The sequence below is a fragment of the Artibeus jamaicensis genome, unplaced genomic scaffold, assembly GCF_021234435.1.
Source record: "Artibeus jamaicensis isolate MK-2021 breed Jamaican fruit bat unplaced genomic scaffold, CSHL_Jam_final scaffold_847, whole genome shotgun sequence".
Classification (NCBI taxonomy): domain Eukaryota; kingdom Metazoa; phylum Chordata; class Mammalia; order Chiroptera; family Phyllostomidae; genus Artibeus; species Artibeus jamaicensis.
The window spans coordinates 8,475,965-8,494,830 of NW_026522057.1; the positions used below are offsets into that span (position 1 = coordinate 8,475,965).

Here is an 18,866-nt window from a genome sequence, read left to right on the forward strand (position 1 = left end):
TTCCAGCCAAGATGGAGGCATAGGTAGACACACAGTGCCTCCTCACACAACCAGAATTAAGGACAACAAAAATTTAGAAACAAACAAACAAAAAAACCCAACCAGAGCTGACAGAAAATTGAACTGTTTGGAAGTCAGACAACCATTCATCCGTACCAGTAAGAGGGGTGTAGTGGGGGGCCGGTGGAGAGAGGTCGTGGCAGAAAAAAGCAGTGGCTTGTGGACCTCGGGCATGGGGAGGCAACGAGCAGAGCCAATGAGGCGCGCAAGGTGGCTGGCTGACCACGGTCACAAACTGGTGCACAGGTAAACCAGGCGAAAATGGGGAGCAAGACAGACTATACAACCCAGGGCCCCAGCACTGGGAAATAAAGCCTAAAAGCACTGATTGAAAAAACTTGAGGGGGTTGAGGTGCCGGGAGAAACTCCCAGCCTCACAGGAGAGTTTGCTGGGGAGACCCACAGGGTCCCAGAACATACACAAGCCCACCCACCCAGGAACCGGCATCAGAAGGGCCCAATTTGCTTGTGGGAAGCAGCAGAAGGGACTGACTAAAATCCCAGAAGGGGAACAAGCGCCACTGCCCCTCTCTGACCCAGCCCCCATATACAGCATCACAACCCAGTGACTGGGTTGCCCCGCCTTAGTGAACACCTAAGGCTCCACCCCTCACTACATAACAGGTACAACTAGACCCCCCCCCAAAAAAAAGGCTCTAACAGAAGAACAGATCAAAGCCCCAGAGCCAATACTTTTAAGTGACCAAGAGACAGCCAACCTATCATATGCACAGTTCAAAACACTGGTGATCAGGATGCTCACAGAACTGGTTGATTTTGGTCGCAAATTAGATGAAAAAATAAAGGCTACACTAAATGAAATGAAGAAAAATACACAGGAAACCAATAATGATGGGAAGAAAACTGGGACTCAAGTCAATGGAGTGGACCAGAAGGAAGAAAAAAAATGACCAAACAGAAAAGAATGAAGAAACAAGAATTCAAAAAATGAGGAGAGGCTTAGGAACCTCCAGGACATCTTTAAACGTTCCAAGATTCAAATTATAGGGGTACCAGAAGGGGAAAAGGAAGAGCAACAAGTGGAAAACTTATCTCAACAAATAATAAAGGAGAACTTCCCCAATCTGGCAAAGGAAATAGACTTCCAGGAAGTCCAGGAAGCTCAGACAGTTCCAAAGAAGGTGGACCCAAGGAGGAACACACCAAGGCACATCATCATTACATTAGCTAAGATTAAAATGAAGGAGAGAATCCTAGAAGCAGCAAGAGATAAAGAGACAGTAACCTACAAAGGAGTTCCCATCAGACTGTCAACGGATTTCTCAAGAGACCTTACAGACAAGAAGGGGCTAGAAAGAAGTATTCTAAGTCATGAAATCCAAAGACCTACATCCAAGATTGCTCTATCCAGCAAAACTTTCATTTAGAATGAAGGGCAGATAAAGTGCTTCTCAGATAAGGTCAAATTAAAGGAGTTCATCATCACCAAGCCCTTATTATATGAAATGTTAAAGGGACTTACCTAACAAAAAGAAGATAAAAAATATGAACAGTGAAAGAACAGCAAACTCACAGTTAAAAACAACCACACCTAAAACAAAAGCAAACTAAGCAAATAACTAAAACAGGAACAGAATCCAGAAAAGGAGATCACATAGAGGGTTAGCAACAGGGGAGTGGGAGGAGGAGAGAGGGGGAAAAGGTACAGAGAATAAGTAGCATAGACTGTAGGTAGAAAATAGACAGGGGGAGGGCAAGAATAGTATGGGAAATGTAGAAGCTAAAGAACTTGTGACATATGGACATGAACTAAAGGGGGTGATGTTGGTGGGAGGGGTATGCAGGGTAGAGGGGAATGAAGGGGGGAATGGGACAACTGTAATAGCATAATCAATAAAATATATTTTTAAAAGATTCTCTACTTATCTTTATCTTTTGGCATTTAAATTATGATGTATCTTGGTGTGGTCCTCTTTGGGTCCATCTTGCTTGGGATTCTCTGTGCTTCCTGGACTTGTATATCTATTTCCTTCATGAAATTAGGGAAGTTTTCTTTCATTATTTTTTCAAGTAAGTTTTGAATTTCTTGCTCTTCCTCTTTCCTTCTGGTACCCCTATGATTTAGATGTTGGTATGTTTAAAGATGTCCCAGAGGTTCCTAGGCCTATCTTCAGTTTTTTTAATTCTTTTTTCTTCCTGATGCTCTGATTGAATGCTTTTTCCTTGTGTTCTAAATTGTTGATTTGATTCTTGGCTTCATCCCCTCCACTGTTGGTTTCCTGTATATGTTTCTTTATTGTATTTAATGCAACCTACACTTCTGCCTAGGTCTTTTTTATGCTGCTAAAGTACCCAGTGAGTTCCTTGAGCATCCTAATAACCAGTATTTTGAACTCTGCATCTGATAGATTGCTTGCCTCCATTTTGTTTAGTTCTTTTTCTGGAGTTTTGTTCTGTTCTTTCATTTGGGCCGTGTTTCTTTGTCTCCTTGTTTTGGCAGCCTCCCTGTGTTTGTTTCTATGTATTGGGTAGAGCTGATTTGACTGTCTTGCAGTATGGCCTATCGTAGAAAAGCACACCCATAAGTTGGATGGGGAGGAACCTTAGGTAATCTCCTGGGCAGGGCCACCCATGTGAACCAGGCTGATAAGAGTCTCAGATATGGTGTTGCTGTTCTGTGAAAGGGACAATGGTCACTACCTGGCCTCTGGAGTTTTGTCTGAGAGGAAGTTGTTCCTCAGCACTCACCCTAATGCCAGACAATTCAATTTCTCCCCATATGCCACTGGTGCTCTTCCAGTTCTGCCCTGGTTCTGGAGCCCAGAGGGAGTGAGTCTGCATTAAGTCCTAAGACTGCTGTTGGCCCTTTAAGAGGAGACACCTGAGAATCCTGCAGTTTCTTCTGCTGCTCCAACCCCCACTGATTTTTACAGCCAGAAGTTATGGGACTTCCCCTCCTGGAGATGGAACTCTGGGCTGGGTGGTCTGGTGTGAGGCTGGAATCCTCCCCAATTTTTATCCCCCACACATGGGTGTAGGACCGCCCATTCTGCAACTCTGTCCATCCTATCCATCTGGATGAATATGCCTTCTTTAATTCCTTGCCCAGTGGACTTCCGCACAGAACAATTTCCTGATGATTCTGGGCGATAGTTGTTTTGTAATTTAGTTGTAAGTTTTGTTTTGGTTGTGAGAGGAGGCGAGCCGTATTTACGTATGCCTCCATCTTGACAGGCTCTATTTTTATCTTAAGTTCTCACATATAAATGAATATGGCTCTTAGTTCTCTATCTTGTTCCAGTGGTTTATTTGTCTGTTATTGGACCAGTATCATGTTTTCGTGATTACTAGAGGGTTTTATTTTGTTGCAACGTAGAATAGGGCAAGTTTCTTTTCTTTTTCTAAGTTAACTTAGACAGTCACAAAAACTTTTACTCAGAATAAACTTCTAAAGTGCCCCCCACAGAAAGCCATATCAATACGATAAGCAAAAGAAACATATCTAGTGTCCTACGTTTCATAAATAATCAAAAACTACCTATTGTATAAGAAACCCCCAAATGATACATACTTGGGAGACATGACCAATAAGCTAAAAACAGATAAATGTGTTAAAAGCTACTGACAAACTGTAACACTGAATTCCAACGAAGATGAAGCGTAATAAGGGCAATTATGAAATCTAAGCACTTCTATTTGAAAAGTTCAACAGCAGCCCTGGCTGATATAGCTCAACGAAATGAGTGCAAGCCTGTGAACCAAATGGTTGCCAGTTCGATCCCCTATCAGGGCACAGGCCAGGTCCCCAGTTGGGGACATGTGAGGGGCAACAACACATTTATTTAAAAAAAAAAAAAAAAAAGAAGAAGAAGAAGTTCAATAGTAGTAAGAACAAATTAGAGCATCTCTCTGAACTGACCTACTATTGCTCTTGTGAAAAGAGGATTTGGGTGACTATAAGTCAGAAAGAGCTAATGGTACAATGCAGCTTCCTCAAAATTAAAAAACTCAGGCTGCATATATTTAAGTACCCAGTACAAGGTGTGTAACCATCCCATCATATATTACATAGGTCATTTCATATTGTGGAGTACTTTGTTCAATCTGGAGGAATAAGAGGCCCTAAAAAATGAAACCACCAGAGGTAATCCTGCTAGAAACTCATGTAATACGAGTAAAAATAAATCAAACTAAGGACTGTTAGTTTAGAATAGCAAAGACTCAAAAGAAATTATAAAAGTCTTTGGTTATTTTGATGGACTATCGTGTGAAAAACTGAGTGGAGTATCCACCTTGTACGGGACGAAACCTTCTCTGAAACACTTTCTACTTTGTCCTTGTTCTCCTTCCTTTCTAGTTCGTTAAGTGTCTTCACTGGCAAACCTGAAACAATAGTATCCTCAGAGATCTATTGTCAGTCCTCTTATCTTGACTCTACTCACTTTCTATTAATTATCACCTATATGCTGACGTGTCATCTCAAACCTCAATCTTCATCTTGACTTATCTCCTGAGCTTTAGGAACTTATTTCCAATCATCTATTGCACTTCATTTTGATACTTCTTAACACATTTATCTCAACATCCAAATATCCACATGAGAAAATAAGAAACTTGGTCCTTTCACCATCTGTATTTCTGTTAAAGTCATCACCATTACATAAGGTAGAGACTCTGAAGCCATTATTTCTTCCTTTTCCTTACATACCTAAATTATTCATTCTTCTAAACCATCTAAGCCCTCTCTTCACCACCTGCTGTTTTGTTAAGTCTTACAACACATTACCTCTAATCTACAAAAATAGGTACCAAAAGTGCTATAGTAACAGTACACTGAAGCACGAGGAAAACAATTTTTATATTTAATTTTCAGCTAACAATTTGAAATTAAGACTAATATTCATGAATATGGCTTGATATAAAAAGTCGGGGCTTGGACTTCTGCCCCGACTTAGTCCATGACAGATGGTTAGGTATAACATGGTACACCAGGAATCCTAACAGAATAATGGGAGCTCTGCAACATATAAGAGTTAATGGTGAACTCTCATTCATTCTTCATTTTCAGCATGTTGCAACTTATTTCAGTTCAATTGTATGGTACACGTTGTCAGGTTTTTGATACATTAACCTAAAATTTTCAAATTATTAAATATATTCTTAAATAGTTTATTTGAAAATATTGTTAAGTGCATGGTCAAACATATTTTAACTAATGTGAATGTGTGATCAAAAGTTTCAGGATCACTACAACAGCCTTAAAAATGTTCTCTCTAGGATTGGTCTTTCCCTTCTCTCACTCATTCTCCACATTGCCATTAGTTAATACTTTTAAATATAGATGTTCCTCATTTGCTCAAAAGCCTCCAATGGCTCTGTATTATTTCTGAATTCACAGGCCTTAGCATAATGATGTACCCTCAAGCTAACTTTTCAGACTCTATTCATACTGGCCTACTTCTGTTACATAAACATGACTTACCTTTGCTCATGCTCTCTCTACATAGATTATTCTTTCCCCTGACCCACTGGACAAACTACTCAGCTCAGATACCATGTCATGTACCCCATCTTCTTCCCTAACCAAAAGCAGAAACCATTAATTTTTAAAAAGTCACTGAATTTATTGGAGTGACAGTGGTTAATGAAATTACCATTACTCTTTCATCACAGCACATAATGCACTTCTCACAGAACTTGTCACTCTATATAGACTATGAAATCCCAATCAAGGATCATGTTTTACTTATCTGGTGACCTCCAGAACATAGCACAGTGTCTTAACAAAAAAACAGGGGCACAATAAATTAAATAGTTAAATGAAAATAGGGAGTATCCAAAAAATAATCTTGCCCTGGCTGGTGTAGCTCAGTGGATGAGCACAGGCCTGTGAAGCAAAGGGTCACCGGTTCGATTCCAAGTCAGCAGGGCACATGCCTGGGTTGCAGGCCAGGTCCCCAGTGGGGAACACATGAGAGGCAACCACACACTGATGTTTCTCTCCCACTCTTTCTCCTTCCCTTCCCCTCTCTCTAAAAATAAATAAATAAAATACTTATTTTAAAAAAAAGACAAAAAATCATCTTAAAGTTTGTAAAGTTACTGCAGGATTTAGAATTGTAATTCCAGTAAGAGTCCATATATTTTTAAATCTAGTACCAACAGCATTCTATTTTGGTAAAACTGTATGGTAAACTGAGATAACTAGTTTAAATGGACTTACTAACTTAATCTAAGGAAAAAAACTGGAGCAGACCTAAAGTAAACAAATTAAGGCACATCCATACAATGGGATTATTATATAGCTGTTGTAATTTAAATCTATACAAATGAATAGATGTTAGAAATAAACTCTACCCACTAGTCCCTGATGTTCAGACATATATTTACTTATAAAAGTATCTTTCAATCCCAAATATACTGTACTGTTAACCCAAAGACTCTCATCACCAGTGAGTACTTTATTTCGGTGCTACTTTAACAATGTGGTAACTGCAGTGGGGTGGTGGCGCTGGAGCGTATAAGGAGAGTAAATGGTAATAAAAAAACAATAAAAATAAATTTAAAAATTTACAAAGAATTTTGAGATTTGTACCCTGGCTGGTGTAGCTCAGTGCATTGAACTCAGGCCTGTGAACAAAGTATCACGGTTCGATTCCCAGTCAGGGCACATGCCTGGGTTGCAAGCCAGTTCCCAGCAGGGGATGCACTAGAGGCAACCACACATTGATACTTCTCTCCCTCTCTCCTTCCCTTCCCCTCTAAAGATAAATAAATAAAATCTTAAAAAAAAAAAAAGAACTCTGAGATTTGAAGTAATCTCAAAATTAGATTTCTTTTCTTCCAAGTGATTAACAAATAAGAAAAACAAAATGACCCATTATTAACTAACATATTTTGCATGGTACAATTTCCCCAAGATAGCTAAACACCATTCTGTTTGATTTTTCATCGGTAATGTTTTCTAGAGTATGTTCTCTGAGTATGGTTATCTAGGTATCACACCAAAAGAACGACTGGCAAAAGAAAAAACTGAATTCCATCAAAATTAAAAATGTTTTGCTTCAAAAGACATCATTAAGAAAGTGAAAAGGCAGCATGCAGAAAGGGAAAAAAATTTGCAAATCATTATCAACCAAAAGGTCAAACAAGAGACTTTTAACTAGAAGGTATAAAGAAATCCAACAACTTAATGGAAAGACTAAAGATCCAATCTAAAAATGGGCCAAGGATTTGAATAGACATTTCTCCAAAAATACAAATGGCAAATAGTACATAAAAAGATGCTCAACATCATTAGCCATCAGGGAAATGAAAAATCAAAATGACAATGAGAGACTAGAGTCATTAAGATGGCTATAACAAATAAGACAGATAACAAATCTTGGTGAGGATGTGGAGAAATTGGAATCACCACACACTGCTAGTGGGAATGTAAAATAATAGAGCCATTTTGGAAAAGAGTCTGGCAGTTCCTCAAAAGAGTAAAGAAAAAGTTGCATATGTCCATACAAAATCCTGTACATGAATGTTCATAGCAACATTATTCGTAAGAACCAAGAAGTACAAACAACTCACATATCCATCAACTGAAAAATCTATAAAATATCTATACAATGGAATACTATTTAGTAATGAAAAAATATAAAGTAGTAACACATGTTACCAGTTGGATGAATCTTGAAAACATGTGAATTGAAAGACATCACACAAAAAGGTAGGACTGTATAATTCTATTTATAAGAAATGTTCAGAAAAGGCAAATCTACATGGACAGAGAGTAAATTAGTGTTTAGCATGGGCTGTGGGGAAGTCAATGGGTAGTGACTCATAATGGGTACAGGATTTCTTTTTAGGAAGATGAAATATTCTAAAATTAGATAGTGGTGATAGTTGTCCATCACCTCTGAGTGACTTTTTGTATGGTGTGTGAATTTTACATCAATAAAGTTGTTATTTTAAAAAAGTATATCCCTTTCTTGGCATACTACTCAATTATAACACTATGCCAATGATATTGCTAGTAACAGCCGAAAAGGTGTTCCTTCAAACACTCTGATTTGAGATTTCCATTTAAAAACTGAAATGATATCAATATAGATTTTTCCTTCTAAAATTCAATCAGAATTACATTACATCCATATACAATATGCACAAATATTTGTCCCTATATCATTAATCATAATATAATAGTAATGGGGTCCTGGCAGGGTGTCTCAGTTGGTTAGTTTCCTCCTTGATTCACCAAGGTTATGGGTTCAATCCCAGGTTTGCATGTACAAGAAGCAACCCATGAGTGCATCATCAGTGGAACAACAGTTTGATGTCTGTCTCAATCCTCTCTCTCTCCCCACCCTTTCTCCCATTCTCTAAATCTAAAAGTCAATTTAAAAGTTAAAAGAAAAAGCAACAATAAATAATAGTGCTCTGGCTGGTGTGACTCAGTGGATTTAGTACTGGCCTGCATACCCGGTCCCCCAGTTGGGGGCATGTGAGAGGCAACCACATACTAATGTTTCTCTCCCTCCTTTACCCTCTCTCTAAAAAGAAAATAAATATTTTAAAAAACCAATAATTATAATAGCAAAATGACTATAATGTTTAAATTATAAAAGAAAATTGACCAAAAAATAAATCAACCACATGTACTATCAATTATTTTAAGATTCTTTCAAATTTTTACATGTCTAAAATAGATTTGTTATATTCATATTGTGTATACAATTTTTCCCATGTATTTCATTATTCAATGGTTCTGAGTAAGTACCTAACCATTTACTCAGGGTTTATCCCCATATATACAAATACTTAGTAGCTGGACAAACTAACATAAAATCTCAAGTTATAGAACTTACACTCTAGGTCACAGTATTTCTAAAAACATTTTATTTTTAGTTATTGAGACCATTCACTTGTTGAAGTCTGCTAAACAAACATGCTCCTAAGCCAAATGATCATTTTCAATCAAAATCGTTACATAGGAAACACACAGACACACACACGCCACACCAAAGGGTAACAAAAGATAAAGAAAACCAATGGACCGTCTAACGTAGAGAAGTTGACTCACAAAAAGATTCGCGAGCATTTCTTGCATATTTGCTCCAAGAAAACTCCTGTGACTAAAGTGGAAACTTGTGTGGAGACAATATATCAGTATGCTGCCATTATGATTAATGCCATAGCGCCAAATATTTGAGCATGTGGCATGTGGAGAAAAGAAACCTTGTATGTGTTGACTTAAATACTGCTGCATTTTGGCCTGTAACTATTTGGCTAACACTGAAAAGGAATTGTGAAGTTCTGTCTAATTCCTCCTAATTTCCAGAATTCCAGCTGTTGAAGTGTAGCAACTAATTTCAAATGCCCACCATAAAGTTTAACTGACTAGATATGTAGCGATATTATAAAAAGTTAAAACAAAAAATCTAGTCTTTTGAAAGAAATAAAGGGAATAAGTTTTACAGATGTTGATATAAAATCAAGCCAAAATATTAACAAAGTATAAAGTTCATTTATGCTGTTTTTAGATTTCGTATGTAAGTAAAATCATATAGTATTTGTTTTTCTATGTCTGACAATTCATTCAGCAAAATTTCATCAAAGTCCATTCAAGTTGTCACAAATGGCAAGACTTTATTATCTTCTTGCTTCACAAATATTTCTTAGACTATCGAGTCAGGATTCTGGAGTTGGGGTCTCACTTTTGCTATTAAAAATTTTTGTCCCTTAACCTTTCTGGATTTCAGCTATATAAAAAAAAAAAAGAGTATCAGATTATTTGATCTCTTTGATTCTTTCCACGTGTAATACTCCACAATTCCCTTCTGACCTCATAAAGAATTTGGCATTTTATGTTAATTATAATATTCATATGATTTTTTACATGCTATCACAAAGACTCTTAGTGTTCAGTCACTTCATATATCTTATGTGTCTTACCTACTCCACTAAATTATAAATTTCTTGACAGAAAAAACTATTTTTTTTTAATTGAGGTAACACTGATTTCTAACATTAGATAAGTTTGAAATGTAGGCACCTATGTCTTAAATGAAGGTACTTAGTAATACCTACTGAATAAGAAAAGTCTGAGGTATCTGAGACTACAAACCAAATTGTTGAGTATTATTGTTTTCTAAATATTTTTTCCAGTCTTTTTTAAAAAACCTTCTTTCATGATGTTTTTCATATTCTCTGTATTGCTAAACCACAGCCACACGCACATACACACATACAGAGTATTTGGGGAATGTGAGAAAAGAAGCTTACTGAAAGCAGACCGAAAAACCTTTAGACACCATTCTGTACTTGTTCCTATGTAGGATTAAGGAACAGTTAGCAGTCGAGGATCAGGGGAATAGAAAGCATGAAACCATGACAACCACCAATACCTCTACTATCACCATCATCTTAAAGGGTACTTTAAAAAAGTGGTAAATAAGGTGGGTGGGGAGTTAAGAGGTATATTACCTGACAGCAAAGGAAAAGATGCTCAGTGATTTCAAAAGCATCTAAAAATGACTTGGACTTTTTCTATCATCACAGAGAGCCTATGAGTTCATGTTATAATGAAAAAATTTCAAGGCTCTTTGGAGATTTTACCTATCATCCACACCCCTAAAGAACAATCAATTTCAAAACAAATTACCATGTGCTCTTGGTCAAACTGTTAGACATTATCACTGTTAATCAGATATGCAAGATAAACAATTACTGTGGTAAAGACAAATACCAAGAGTAAAAAAAATCTCCATGACTTCATGATTCTTACCTGTTTACTCTCCTAGGACACTTGTCTGGTTTAATATCTACCTCATAGAGGTAGACATCAATCTTTGGGATTTCAACTTGAAAACAGTTAGCCAGCAATTTAATGGGCTTGCCCATGGTGCCATAGCCAGGTCTTCTGGGCACCATGAGTAGGGGCTGGGCCCCAACGGGTCCTGTGAGGAGGGGGAAAAAAGTAACAATGTTACAAACTGCATTTGATAATCTTGTCAATCAGAGTGTGTTAGAATTTTAAAGCACAGCTGATAATGGGGTTGAAGCCTAGTGCCGAAAGATGACAATTTCTAACACCTCTGCTTATTTCCTCCCAATTTACTCCCCTTATTAAAACACACAAACAAAACCATGAGTGCTTCTGGAAAATTGTTCTGGAAGGATAGGAAGAAGGGAAAACAATCAAACACTCAGGAGAGCATGTGCAAACACAAATCAGACCCAAAGAGTGAGACAGCAAAGCAAACTCAGAGACTAGAAAGGATCAGAGCAAATGAACAAAATAAAAACAATATACAGTAAGAAGGGTCAGCAAAGCATAAGATGTTATTTCAAAATATAAATAAAATCTATAAACCCCAGACACTGAATGTATTATAAACACTGTGTCAATAAATTTGAAGGCTAGATGAAACAAATACAGCTTACTAACACAAAAAAAATATATGAAATACGAAAAGTCCTCTGTTGACAGAAATGTAAAGTGGTATAAGTCACTTTGGAAAACAGTATGGTGGTTCCTCAAAACATTAAAAATAGAACCACCATATGATCCAGCAACCCTACTTCTGGGTATCTACGAACAACATTGAAAGCAGAGTGTTGAAGAGATAATTACACACCTATGCTCACAGAAGCATTACTCATAATAGTCAAAAGGTGGAAGCAACCTCAATGTACACTGATAAATGAATAAACAAAATATGACATATACAATGAAATATTAGCCTTAAAAAGGAAATTTTGACACATGCTATAACATAGATGAACCTTGTAGAAGTTATGCTGTTAAATAATCAGTCACAAAAGATACTGTATGTATGATTCCTATTATTAATATCACAAAGTAGAAGGGTAGTTGCCAGGGGTTGGGGGAAAGAGAAAATGGGGAATTGTTGCTTAATGGGTATAGTTTCAGTTTTTCAAGATGAAAACAGTTCTGGAGATTGGCTGCCTACAATGTAAATGTACTTATATACATTCTGAACAGTATATTAAAATTGCTAGGATGGTAAATTTAACCCTGTGTATTTTATCACAATTTAAATGAAACCTGACACCTAACATTGCTTTTATTTTTTATTATATTTTATTGATTATGCTATTACAGTTACCCTGATTTTTCCCCCTTCATCCCCCTCCACCCAGCACCCCCCCCCAAGGAAACCCTCCACCATTGTTCATGTCCATGGGTCATGCATATTGTTGGGAACTGCCCTTCCTGGTTTCAGAAGTTGTAACCCCTAATGGCTAAGGCTGAGTAAAAAGACCTTAGGACCATAAGCCACTAAGGAGACAAAGCCTATTCTCCTAGCAGGGGTGCAGCCTCTGCCCCCTTTACTTCACCCTGCTTGGCCCTGGGCAGATGACTGGTTAGCCAATGATGGGTAAGACTCCTCAAGGGAGAGACAACCTAAGACAGGAATGGTTGAAATGGGGCCATCAGAGAAAGGCTTAGGGGACTACAAAAAAGGGGGGTATGGATCCTCACCCCTCAGCTTTGACATAGCCTGAATCCCCATTCTATCTGTAAGAAGTCTTCTAATCTCTTGGCTGCTTGCATCCTCCACCTGACTTAAGCCTGAAACAATGCTGGAGGTGGGTGCTGCCCTTTGTTGGAAAGGGCAGCTTCTCCAGGGCAATCAGACCAGAGAAAGAATGCATAAAATCCTGTGAAACCTGTTCTGCTAAGAATGCCCTCAATTTAAATGATAAGGGTCCAAGCATAAAATGAGTTTGTTTCCCAAAGTTTTATGGTCCTTTGCCTATCTGACCCTGACTCAGAATAAGCCCTCATACTTCTCTGAATGTTATCTATTGTTTATTACTGCCTGACAATGATTGGGCTTTATGTATACACCCTATATTCCTATACAAATTAAACCCAATAAAAGCCCATTGAGGAACAGGCTCAAGGCCCTTCTCCTTTGAGAGATCAGCCACCTTTCCTCCCTAAGCAGATCATGTCTTGATAGACTTATTCTCATGGCTGGGGGGAGCGGGGGGATGGGAGGTGGGTGGGCTCTGGGGGAAAAAGCTCCCCCATCGAGTATAAATTTTTTGGCTACTCCATTTCCTATATTGTACTTTACATCCCCATGGCTATTCTGTAACTACCTATTTGTACTTCTTAATCCTCTCACCTCTTCACCCATCCCCCCACAACCCTCACATCTGGCAATCATCAGAATATTCTCTGTAGCCATGATTCTGTCTCTGTTCTTGTTTGCTTAGTTTGACTTTTAGATTCAATTGTTGATAGATATGCCATTTTTGCCATTTTATTGTTCATAGCTTTTATCTTCTTTTTCTAAAATAAGTTCCTTTAACATTTCATGTAATAATAGTTTGGTGATCATAAACTCCTTTAATTTTTTATCTGGGAAGCTCTTTATCTGCCCTTGAATTCTAAATGATAGCTTTGCTGGGTAGAGCAATCTTGGCTGTAGGTCCCAGTTTTTCATGATTTTGAATATTTCTTTCCAATCCTGACTAGCCTTAAGTTTCTTTTGAGAAATCAGCTAACAGTCTTATGGGAACTCCCCTGTAAGTAACTAACTTCTCTTCTCTTGCTGCTTTTAGGATTCTCTTTTACCTTTGGCATTTTAATTATGATGTGTCTTGGAGTGGGCCTCTTTGCATCTATCTTCTTTAGGACTCTCTGTTCTTCCTGGATTTGCATGTCTATTTCCTTCACCAAATTAGGGAAATTTTCTTTATTTCTTCAAATAGACTTCCAATTTATTGATCTTTCTCTTCTCCTTCTGGTACCCCTGTGATGTGACTGTTGGACCTCTTGAGGTTGTCCCAAAAGCTGCTTATACTATCCTCATTGTTTTTGAATTCTTTTCCTTCTTGTTCTGATTGCTTGTTTTTTTTTTTTTTTTGCATTTTTATGTTCCAAATCATTGATCTGATTCTCATCTGCATCCACTCTTCTGTTGTTTCCCTGAAAATTCTTTATTTCAATTAGTGTATCCTTTGTTTCTGACTGGATTTTTTTTTAATGCTGCTGAGGCCCTCACTAAGTTCCTTGAGCATCCTTATAACCAGTGTTTTGAACTCTGCACCTGATAGATTGCCTATCTACATTTCATGTAGCTTTTCCTGGAGTTTTGACCTGTTTTTTCACCTGGGCTATGTTTCTGTATCTCATTTTGGCAGCCTTCTTGTGTTTGTTTCTATGTATTATATGGAGCTGCTTTGACTCCGTGTCTTGGTAGTGTGGCCTAATGTGGCAGATGTCCTGTAGGGTTCAGTGACATACATAGCCTCCCTTATCACCTCAGCTGGGTACTCAAGGAGTACCCTTCATGTACGCTGAGTATACACTCCTCTTGTAGTTGAGCCTTGGTTGCTGTTGGCAGATCAATGGGAGGGATTTACTCAGGCCGGTCACCTTCAAGGACTGGCTGTGAACACTTGCCACCAACCTCGGCCCTCGGTGGACAATGAGCTGTGCAAGGGTAAGATGGTGGTGCTCCGACACGGTATTTACCTGTCCACTGGGTGCTCTGGCCTGGGGGTTTCTGGGTGGTGCAGGTCTTGCCCAGGGCCATCCTGTCTGCATTATAAAGCAATCTGAGGTTGCTGCTACTTGTGGTGGATTTGGAAATTCCCAGGGGAAGCCAACCTGTGACTCTAGGCTAGATGCTGCTAGTGCTGGGCCTGGGGCTCACTGAGGCCAGTTGTTGTTTATTTTAGAGGATTTAGGAAGTTGTGAAGCCAAGACCAGCCACTGAAATGGAAAAGCAGGTTAGGTAAGCCTGTAAGTTGGGAGGTGGGGAGTCTCTGGGGATCTCCAAGGCCGGTCAAACAGTGTTAGCCATGTTGATGCAGTCTCATATACAGCACCAGCCTGCTGGCTCTGTGGGGAAGAGTCTAGTAAAGGGACAATAGCCCCTGCTCTCCTTGATTGCAGACACTTTAGTTTCTCCCCATATGTCACTAGTGCCTTTCGAGCTGCTACCTCAGTGTTGGTGCTCAGAGGGAGTGAGACTGAGAAGGTAAGTATGTGTGTGGGTTCTTTAAAAAGAACTGCTGGAGCTCCAGAAGTTTCTTCTGCCAACTTAATCCCAACTGGTTTTTGCATCCATAAGTTGTGGGGACTTACCTTCCTGGCACTGGAACCCTGAGCTGGGTGGGGGGCCTGGTGTGGGACTGGGACTCCTTGCTCCTGAGATATCCCCCCCAAATTTTTATCCACCATATGTAGGTGAGGGATTAGCCTGCTCTGTGTCTGTGCTCGTGCCCCTCCTACCAGTCTGGATGGATGTGGTTTCGTTAATTCCGTAGTTGTCAGGCTTCCATTCAACTCAATTTCTGATGGTTCTGAGTGATGGTTTCTACATTTTCGCTGTAGTTTTGATGTGGTTGCGAAGTAGAGAGCCATGTCTTGTTATTTGCCTTTTTGAGTGGAAGTCAACAATAAGTTTTTAAAGCTCAAAATGTTGTAGTGTTGTAAAACAAAGTTCAAACAACAAATACAGTTAACAAATTAGTAACTATTATCTGAGTGGACTTATATTTAAAATATGTGAAAAGTCCTGTACCTTCAAATTATTTATTTGAAAATAATTAAATCCACAATTAAAAATATTTCCACACACACTAAAAGATTCTAGATTCAGAAGGCTTCACTAAAGAATTATATCAAGTATTCAAGTGAAAAAATAATAGCAATCTTATACAAACTCTTCCAGAGAACAGGAAAAAAGTAGACATATCACAATTCAACTCATGATGCCAGAAAAACCCTTCTACAAAAACCTGACAAGAGCATTATGAAAAAGAAAAATTATAGGACATACATACAAAAATCCTAATAAAATATTAACAAAACTTACCAATGTATCAAAAGAACAATACATCATTACCAAGATGAGTTTGTATCAGGAATTAAAAGTTAACAAGAATTCTTTTCATTGTGGATAAAAGTACATTAAAGTGCTGTCTGTATAACTTATTTTTTATTTTATTTTCATGAATCTGTGAATTTCTTCCGAGAGCATGCATACTCTTTCCTGTTATCCTAGACTGAGGTAGGTAATATTGAATAATTCTAGATTAGGTCATAATTCTGGCTTTGCCATTTATCTAACCACTTGACCTCTGTCAAATATTAGTAGTCCTGAAACTTGATATGTTACTCTTTCATAAATCTTGTTAGGATCAAATCAGAAAGTGTACAATAGCTAGAATTTATCAAGTTCTTATGTCTCAGGCAATGCTGCTAAATGCTTTATATAAATTATCTTTTTGTCTTCATACAAACCCTTTAATCATTTTATAGAGGAAAAAAACTGAAATCATTTGATTACAATTTCCATAGCTAGTAAGTAGCAGAACTGGGATTGGAATCCACCCTCTAGAGGTTTCTATTTTGTTCCATCGATAGATTTTGTCTACCTTTTGGCCAATAACACACTTACTACAATTTTGAATTGTCTCGAAGCTACACACTGTCTATCCTTCCACTTTAATCTCCTTTAATATTGTGTTGCTTTTCTGGGTATTTTGCCTTTCCCTATAAACTTTCAATCATTTTATTGATATCCATAAAATAATTTTCGGGGATTTTGATTGGGATTGTGCTAAATACATAAATCAAGTTGGAAAGAACTTGCCATCCACGTACATGGAATATCTCTGTTCAGATTTTCTTTGATCAGAGTTTTGTAGTTTTCCTCGTATAGATCTGGTACATATTTTTAGATTTCTACATATTTCTTTGTATGTGCTAATGCAAATGGTATTGTGCTTTTTCATTTCAAATTCTAGTTGTTCATTGCTTATCTATAATTCAATATAAGGCTACGATAATCAAGTCAGTGTGCTATTGGTCAAAGAATAGACAAACAAGTCAATGGTACAAAACACATAGCACAAAAATTCACCCACATAGTCAACTGATCTTTGACAAAGGAGCAAAAGGATAATCTTTTCAACAAATGGTACCAAACAAGTGAATACACAAATGCAAAAAAAAGAAAAAGAATCTACATACAGACCTTATACTTTTTTCAAAAATTAACTCAAACTAGCTGATAGATCTAAATGTAAAATGTAAATTATGAAACTCCTAGAATGTAAAATGGACAAAAACTTAGGTGATCCTGGTTTTGGTGATGACTTCTTAGCTAGTACACCAAAACCACCGTCCATGAAATAAAAATGTAAGTTTTCATTAAAATTAAAAACTCCTCCTCCTGTCTGGAATGGCTCAGTTGGTTGGATGTAGTTCTGTGTAGTGAAAAGTCTCCTGAAAAGTCTCCTATTTGATTCCTGGTCAGGGCACACTCCTGGGTTACAGGTGTGGTCCCTGGTTGGGATATATGGGATAAGCAACTAATGGATGTTGCTCTCTCAAACTGAGGTTTCTCTCCCTCTTTCTCCCTCCTTACCTTCTCTCTAAAAATAAATAAATAAAATCTTAAAAAAACCCCAAAACTTCTGTTCTCTGAAAGACAATGAACTTACATGCCACAGTCTGAGAGAAAATACTTGTAAAATAGGTATCTAATAAAGGGTTAATATTCAAAATATATAAAGAACTCATATAACTCAATAGAAAAAAATTAGTTGTTTAAAAAATGGGCAAAGGAGCCCTGGCTGGTGTAGCTCAGTGGATTGAGCGCGGGCCTGTGAAGCAAAGGGTTGCCGGTTCGATTCCTGGCCAGGGCACACACCTGGGTTGCAGGCCAGGTCCCCAGTAGGGGACACATGAGAGGTAGCCACACACTCATGTTTCTTTCCCACTCTTTCTCCTTCCCGTCCCCTCTAAAAATAAACAAATAAATAAATGTTTTTTAAATGGGCAAAGGAGCTGAACAGACATTTTCCAAAGAAAACATGCACATGGCCAGGTATTGGGTTGGCCAAAAAGTTTGTTTAGTTTTTTCTGTATGATGGCTCTAGTGATGCTTAGTTGTCTTTTACTTCATTTGAAACAATTCTATTAGACTGTGTTGTGACAGCTGTCATATTCTAGTGATGCTTAGTTGTCTTTTACTTCATTTGAAACAATTCTATTAGACTGTGTTGTGACAGCTGTCATATGAGTGCGCATTTAAAAAAAACAAACATCAAAATTGGTGAATTTTTGTGCAGCCATTTTAGCATTAAAGATGGAAGATAACACGCAACATTTCTGGCATACTATGCTTTACTATTTCAAGAAAGGTAAAAACATAACTGAAGTGCAAAAAAAATTATGCAGTATACAGAGAAGGTGCTGTGACTGACTGAATGTGTTAAAAGTGGCTTGTGAAGTGTCGTGGTACTATTGACATTTTGGCCAAATAATTATCTGCTGTGGGGCTGTCCTATGCACTGGAATATATTTAGCAACACCTTGGCCTCTACCCACCAGAAGCCAATAGCAGGAGATAGCTGACATACTCAAATTATCCAAATCAATAAAGTTAATGGTGAAAATAAAAAATGTGTCTTTTATTTTACAGAAAAAACTAAACAGACTTTTTGGCCAACCCAATACATGAAAAGGTGCTTAATATCACTAATGATCAGGGAAATGCAAATCAAAACTACAATGAGATATCACCTCACAACTGCTAGAATGACTATTATAAAAAAAAGAAATAAAGAAAAACAAGTGCTGGCAAGAATATGAAGAAAAGGGAACGCTCGTACACTCTTGGTGAGAATGTAATTTGGTACAGCATCTATGGAAAACAGTGTGGAGTTCTCAAACATGAAAAACTGAACTACCATACGACCAGCAATTCCACTTCTGGGCATTTATCTGGAGAAAAGGAAAACACTGCCGTGGCCAGGTGGCTGAGCTGGTTGGAGGGTCATCCAGTTCACCACAGGATGCG

General features: G+C 37.9%; 1 protein-coding gene across 1 annotated transcript in view; it reads right to left on the reverse strand.

Annotated features, from left to right (window-relative positions):
* The window catches only part of AGO3 (argonaute RISC catalytic component 3), a 122,204-nt gene that overhangs the window by 87,690 nt on the left and 15,648 nt on the right, over positions 1-18,866 (reverse strand). The window contains exon 2 of the mRNA XM_053660093.1: positions 10,796-10,967. Within this exon, the coding sequence (XP_053516068.1) occupies positions 10,796-10,967 (172 nt within the window). The remainder of the gene's footprint in view (positions 1-10,795; positions 10,968-18,866) is intronic.